The sequence below is a fragment of the Pieris napi genome, chromosome 21 (assembly GCF_905475465.1).
Source record: "Pieris napi chromosome 21, ilPieNapi1.2, whole genome shotgun sequence".
Taxonomy (NCBI): Eukaryota; Metazoa; Arthropoda; class Insecta; order Lepidoptera; family Pieridae; genus Pieris; species Pieris napi.
In genome coordinates this window covers 288083-295838 of record NC_062254.1, presented here as the reverse complement: position 1 = coordinate 295838, position 7756 = coordinate 288083, and the positions used below count along the sequence as shown (strand labels likewise).

The following is a 7756-nucleotide window of genomic DNA, read 5'->3' as shown; positions in this document are numbered from 1 at the left end:
CCTCAGGGTCGCACGCTGAAGCCCAACACTGCTCTTCCAAATAGGTATAGGTATACTTATTCCCTTCCAATAGTAATAATAAGCATCTGTTTTATAGTTTATCGATGAGTTATCAGCCTTCTTCAGGGCGATTAAATAATTCTAAGATTTATACACCTGTAAACCAAGACCTTGACCACTGAACCGTGGCAGCAGTAAACAAGTGGCTGGTGATCATGCATCGAGTGCAACAGACACGTCACATTTGCATACAGATGGAAAGTGACACGAAATGTTTTATATTACTTAAACGCGTCCCTGTGCTACGTCTCTGTCATAGCCAACGTTTTATTCATGGTTGGTTGGATCGTGAATCATATCCTATTTTCAGTTACACTCGAAAAACGTGTTCCATGTTTGTTTCTCACTAAGTACAATATGCTTGTTTAATCAGTTATTGCATTGTACACAAAGAATCTGGCTTAAATATGGATAGGTATAATATATGTAATGTTTAATATATTAATATCGTATGTTAATGATTACGCTGCGGTTCATTTAAATGACTTTAGATGATTTGCCAAATATTAATTCGTATATCATGAAAATATATAAAGCTAACCCAACCCAAAATGGAAAAAAAATCAATTAACAGTTAAACTAGTTTTATTAAAATCCGTTTCTCTAGTTATATGTAAAATATTCAATTTATTTCAACGTAACATGCAAACAATGAACGGTGACAAGAGCGATATTTAACAGTTTTCAATTACCCAAGCCTTTTAAGATATCGGAGAAGACAAACGCAGTGCATCCCGGAGCGGGTGGTATTCAATGAGGGCCTTCGGGAGTAAACAAGAATTGATCGCATCATTTATAACGTGAGATTTAGATAGCCCGCCGACGGTTCCATTATTCAACGCTCGCGGCACGTCAAACCACTCTTAGGGATCCTCACAATGGGGAAGACTGTCCAACTTCGATGCTCTGGATTGTCTTGAGAATTTTTAAACTTAATTCCACAAACAAGTTATGGTATATGCGTTGACAAAAACCTGTGGCGCTACAATCCTTCGTGCTGTTCGATTTCTGTATGTGTTTTTTGATATATTTTTTTCGACAACCGACATTATTCTCTAACCGACACAAGCAGTGGATTTTTGCGTCTATGTCACCGTTTCCTTACGATGATTTCCTTCACCGTATGAACGAGAATAATTGCGCATATAAAAGTCAAAAGTCGAAGTCGTCTAAAAGAAATATTCATTAAATGCTTCTAATTTTACATTTACTGCCAGTTCTCAAATCAAGGGCGTAGAACTGAAGAGAAGAACTGGCAATAAACATATATATATATATATATATATAGACAAGTGATTAGAACACCCGACTGCAATTTTAGGTTGGTTTGCTTCCCATTCAAAATACTTCGTTCATCATTGTCTACCATGCACCAAATAATTCTCCTACCACGTCATCGTCATCATAAGCAATATCTACTCGTTAATTGTTATTGGGAACATCTGTCGGTAGATGTTGTCACGTAGCATCTGGAGAGCTTCCTGACATTTGCATATTTTATTAAAAATTCTAAGTGAAAATTCAGGTTACTCTAGTTAAGTGTTCAGTTTGTGTGAAGATCCCCGACAATGATTTGCGAGAGCGCGGCCCATCAAACCTCATTCCTTTATTGTTTTTTTATGGTCTTTGAGAAATTGTTTTTCTCTGCTCGTTCCGCGTTTTGTGAAATGACAAATCCTTTCTGTTCTTGTATGCCCACCTGCAATTTATTGACATATTGATTTTAGTCAATTATATTTCATCATCACACAACACAAACATACACACTATACAAATGTCACACATACTTAAATAACTCGCCCGGAAGTCCGTTTTCCGGCAAAACAGTTATATCAGATCGGAGGGAATTGAAGGTTAATCACTTGCCTATGAAATATCAACGATAATATCAAAAAATCGAGATATCTTATAATGATAAATAAAATTACGGACACCAAACATAATTTATATTTATTTGTACGCTTAGGTAACATCATATAGTTTTTGGTAAAGACTCTGGTATTTTCTTTTACTCTCCCACAGATATTATATTACGTTAATACGTAATTATAATAAGTTAATATATAATTATAATACGTTAGTTTTGGTAATTTACTTTTCACTCTTTTTGACGCGATAACGTCTTATAGATCAATGAACGCCGGCTGCACGCACGAAAAAACATGACTCATTTTCACGTTTCGCCTTAGCTGAGCGTGCAAGCAAGAGCACGTAACAAGCAATAGAGAGGCACGACCATCCTAAGTGTTTGCCTTGTGACGCATTTATCCTAAGTTGCTAATAGCACATTGTTACTTGTAATTAATCTTTATAATTCAAATAAAGAAAATTTGAATTAGCGAGTTCGTGTTAATTTATCGAAAAAAATTAAGTTTCAATTAACTCTAAAAATTTTACCGATGCCATAGAATCTCCAAAAGCAATATGAAAACTGCAACTATAGTGATAGATGCCAGTAGACCGAAAGCTGGAGCTGCCTGCCCGAGCGCAAGAGCCCGTGGTGTACTGCCCGAGCATGTCGCGATGAACCCGGCCACGCGCGCCTGAGCCGCTTTTATATGACCCCTCTCATTAAGGCGCATTAAACTATAAAAATAATTTTTAAGTTACATAAGAAATCATTATAACTGGTGTGTTACATACTCAACATAGGCTGAAAGAAAAACGACGATAAAGTATCAATAGTCACTGCATACCTGCCAACTTGTACGGACTGCGGTGCGTAAACGTGTAAAGTAATGCTAAAATCATGTATGGTGGAATTGTTTATCTTTAAAAGTTATAAAAGAAAAGAAAACCTATCAACTCACTTAAAGCTTTTTAGTAATCAAATTTGTTAAAAATTACACATCGAAATAAATATATATCTATTAGCTCGCAATGATATGCATTGCTGGTGTCAACCTAACGGAGGACCCCAACTGGATTGTTATTATATTTATAAATAACAACGTTTAGTGAACAATGTGTGACAGCACAAATATATATTCAAGGTTATACCATTACCATTATAACTACGACATCCGACTTTTTTGTTGTAGAAAAATACAAAAAGAGACATCTATAACTACTTTAATATCTTAATTACACCCCAAAAGTTCGTACTTATCTAACATACTCGTACTCATAATAATAAATTAAAACAAAATACAAGTAAAAAAAAAGTTTTCAACAAACTAAACAGTCGCTAAGGCTATAATCAGTTAATTAAGATTTTAGATAGTGTATATTATCGTATCGATAATCTAATTATTAATCATCGTTATTTAAAAGATATTTTATCGTGGCTTTAAACTGTGTAATCTTCTTAGGTCTTACGCTATCATATGGAACAATATCGAATCAGAGATCAAGGGTCGTGGTTCGTGAATATTTTTTTGTGGAAATTACCTCCAATTGAAGAACTTTTTATAAGAGCTTCTCTTCTGTGTCATGATATAGACAGGCGAGGGATATATCATGGGTAATGATCCCAGTCGGCACAGTTCTGAGTCGACAAATGTACGTGAGATTGTTTGATACGCGGAGTAGGGTTCTGTGTGATATGCGTAATCTGTGGAATATGCAAATATATCATGTATTCGCTAGTGAATAACAAATATCTTACATTATGACGCATTTCCTATTATAATTATATGAATCATATTTCGAATTTTTAGGTTGCAATTTAATTTAAATTTTTATAATTTTGTTAGTAAAGTTGCTTGTTTTTCGATCAAATATAACTTCCTTTTATTAAAAATTCAAGTGAGTAATTTATAGCAGTATGGACAGCATCTTAAAAGAATTTGGTGATTTTAACTTTTGAGTCCTGTGAAACAGCACAAAGTAGTGAATTTGGCAGATTTAACAAAATTAATTCAATTTGTATACTGGAAGACTGCTCCCTTTCAGGTCAAAGTAAGGTTTTAGGTGGTTTCTTGGGTCTTAGATCTAGCGGAGTCAATAGTTTGTTTGTTTGTTTTTATAGATCGATATTTTCACCTCGTTAAAACGTTGTATTTTTTGAAATCGTGTTACCTCCTGTGCGAATGAGCTCAATTCCATACTCGACAGTTTGGTACAAGTCCTTGGTACGCTTTGTGTTTCTCACCTTTTCTCTCAGCTCATCCTCTTTGGGGTCCTTATATCCTTTATAGTAAAAAAAACCTGCGTCCTATGCATAAAATATATTTATAATCATACCTTTTATCTTTTTTAAAGCGCGCTATCGTTATCAAACGCACAACGTATAATCCTGAACCATAACAATTGCGAAGTTGCGGACTGAAGCTAATATCATTAAGTTTATTTATTTATAAAAATCCGTGCCAACAAGGCAATACATAATAAAAAACGGAATAAAAGAAGTTATAAATTTTACAACCAATGTGTGTCCTCGATAATGGGTGCAGACGGCACAAACATAATTCTTATAACATACTAATGTCTACAATCAACTTACAGAGTAATAACAGAATGCCCTTCTTTAAATTAAAATATAATATGACCATTTACCTCAAACCAGCCTGTTGTGTATCCTATATCCTCAAAAATAAGCTCAAAGTCACTCCTAATAAGTCCATCTATATCTGACAGAGTGGGTGGCGCGGCACTAAGAAGCCAAGATACTACGCTACTTGTATAGTAGTTGTATAGTAGCATACTTGTCAAGCCTATGACTAATAGAGTCACACGTTGACCTATAAAAGACGTTAATTTATAATACAATAGTTATTTATTCATACTACAGAACTTTAGAAACCTTTTTTTCTACCTTGACACGAATATCGGTGTTCAACGATGCCCGTCCCCTCTTCGTAACCTAAAATATTATAGACATACATTAATTTACAAAAGAATTAAATTTACCACCACTTTTAACATAAATACTACTATAATATTTATATGTCATATCAATTGTACCTCGACGGCCACATGACTTTGATTTCGCGTTTAAGTTTTATACCCATCTCAATTGCAATAGTGATTGCGATTCAAACTTCAATGGTGAGTTTTTGTACCGCCCGATGAGGCTGCGATGTCAGCACTATGTATTTGAAGAGAACTACACCATAATTCCGTAAAAAAACGTCGATCTCGATATCACTATACTGAAGTTACAGAGTAGGGGCACGCAGCAATACGAATGTTTCTTGCTTATTATTAAAACGTTATTTCAATTGACAATCACAAAGTAATTTCATTTAAATGTACGTAATAAATACCCTGTTGACACACCGCCCCCAGTACACTTAGCACAGCATAGATCGTTGGCCTAGGTCTGCGTTCCAAAACCGCTGCTACAGCCAGCACGAGAACACAAAAGATACCAGCACCCACAGAGCACCACCAAACCGCTGGGGAGAGAGGAGTCAGAAATTTGTTCTCATAGTTACCTATGCCTTTATTTGGTATAAGGTAGAAAAATCGGGATCTGAAAGATCGTAAACACTTTAGAACATTGCTTAAGGATAGGCTACCGTCTCAGTTATATGGATATATATGGTACTACTATTATTTATTTACTTCAACCTAAGAATAAATGATAACAACTTACTCTAGTTGTGTGACAGGGGGGTTGAAAATGTCCACCCATTGAAGTCGCTCCGACGTGATTCTGGCTGAAGTGCAGGAGAGATCTTGTTGACCCCAGTACAGCGAATTCGTCACCGCCTTCGCAATATCATAATCAAACTTTAAATGTTGGTACAAGATTGACCTAATAACTAAGCAACTTACCAATGAAGCGTTTTTGTGTGGAGGTCCGATCCATCTACCAGCTACAGTATAGTTAAACCTATAAAACGGTTTTGTCTTTGATCCACTAAACATAAGTTCATATTTAGTTTTTGGTAAAACAAAAACAATCAATCAGGTGTTTCATAATCTACATGATTGCATCGATTTTACGATAAAATTTAAAATGATGATCTTGTCGCGTTGTGGAAATTACCGATAAAGAAAAACAATCAGAGATACGCAGAGAGTCGGTTAAGCATTTACTTAGTAATAAACAAAAATAGTAATTATAAATCACTACCTAAAGTTGTGTTTTTCCTTTAAAACGTCAAGTAGGATCGCAGCTGTTTTTGTAAAAACTGATATTCCCTTTGTATAAGATAAGCTTGTAAGCATTTCTGGCTCAAATGTTTTTGGCTGACCCACGACCTACAATCATATTCGTAAATTAATCTTAAATAATGTTTGTTAAAAAATAGGGGCTGAGGCCAAAACCACCTACGTTTGCAGGATGTAGCGTCTTCAAAAATGGAAAAATATTTGTGAAAGTCGGGTTTGGACCACTCGAATTCAAAGATAAAAGTCGCACTCTTATAAATATCAGTAAGGTTCATATGACAACCTAACTTCGTTAAATTTAAAAATCGACGGACCTTGGCTTCTTATGTACCATACATGCCTGTTCTATCTACGATGTACGTAATATTTTTAATACTAAAAACCCTATGCAGTGAATAATAATTCATAATTGAATAATAATATGACGTACCACAGTGACAACTCGCAACGTCAGATTGTGGAAATCCCAGCGATCATAAAATTTGAATGATTTCGAGGAAATCTTCAAACCTAAGTGGATTAGAAAAATTACATTTCAAATGTTAGGGCTTTACAAAATACAAAGTAAAAATGCTTAAAAAAGTATTTATAACTAGCTAATGGTTTTAGCGATATTGAATTTATGAATTATTTATAAATGAATAGCGGATTTCAGTTTCGATAAAGTAGATATCGAAGTAGGATATTCAAGTTGTATTTAGTGCTTTATAAAATTTTGAAATAGGGATGCCCTACCTAAACCTAAATGGCAAAGGGTGCATAGGGGTTTACAAGTATAAAATCAAGTCTTTCTGAATTTCTATTAAAAATAAAAATGATTTAGAAAAATTAAATCAACTCTAAACATCATTCTCTACCTCTCAAAATCTACAGAACCGAATAATAATAAATTATAATAATATATCCAGACCGTTTGTCTGGTCCCAAGTCCCCAAGAATTTTTTCTCCAACTCGTTTCCCTGTATCTTGCCAAAGTTAAATATATCCGTTAGCTCGTAACGGCTTCCTGCAAAATAAAACCGAACGACTATTACCAATTTTCATTGAATTGTCATTGGCGCATTTGCATAATATTTTTGGGAATCGCTTTATTAATTTTGATTGAATTTGTATAGCAAAAGGTCATTTTATTAAAGTCTTTAATATAAACCCTGTTACCCATAAACGGGCGATTAGGGGCTTAAAGAAACCGCAACATTAAAAACACACTCGGAACCTATTAACAGACCGTGACAGCGGATGTTCATGATCAACTGTGTTTTAATTAATATACATACAACAAGATTATTTTATTTATGTTTAAATGGACGAATTATTTTAATTATGTTGGGGAATTTGAAGGAAATTGTTAGTTAAATGATGCCCACGACACTATTTTATTTTTTATCAGAGCGATTTAAATAAGAAGGGTTCAATTAACAACTCAGTCCTTTTTATCAGTAAGGGGGCAAGTATAATTACAAAATTGGTTTTTACCCGTAAAAGTAGCTAATGCAATATCGGAATCGACACTCAAATTCATTTGTTGCATCATATCATCAATAGTCATGTTCCGTGTAGCACTGGTGTGCTCTAAAATGAGCCAAATATGCATCGCGTCGAACAGACCGCTCTTCGATGACTGTAATATCGTCAT

General features: G+C 34.6%; 1 protein-coding gene across 1 annotated transcript; it reads right to left on the bottom strand.

Moving 5' to 3' along the window:
- Positions 1-701: 701 nt before the first annotated feature.
- Positions 702-7756, bottom strand: LOC125060517 (ionotropic receptor 75a-like). Its single transcript, XM_047665483.1, has 13 exons — positions 7597-7756; positions 7031-7126; positions 6551-6630; positions 6083-6210; positions 5782-5839; positions 5600-5715; positions 5268-5476; positions 4817-4864; positions 4558-4742; positions 4081-4216; positions 3451-3613; positions 2458-2646; positions 702-1759 (listed from the first exon to the last, which is right to left on the bottom strand). Exons 1-13 carry the CDS (start codon positions 7754-7756, stop codon positions 1678-1680), a joined length of 1650 nt encoding a protein of 549 aa, XP_047521439.1. The 3' UTR covers positions 702-1677.

Excerpts from the sequence above, each read along its gene's own strand:
- LOC125060517 (XM_047665483.1), bottom strand. The coding sequence starts at position 7,756 with ATGACGATATTACAGTCATCGAAGAGCGGTCTGTTCGACGCGATGCAT. Across the intron at positions 7,127-7,596 it reads TGCATTAGCTACTTTTACGG|GAAGCCGTTACGAGCTAACG; the intron begins GTAAAAACCAAT and ends TTTATTTTGCAG. Across the intron at positions 4,217-4,557 it reads ACACAACAGGCTGGTTTGAG|GACGCAGGTTTTTTTTACTA; the intron begins GTAAATGGTCAT and ends TTTTATGCATAG.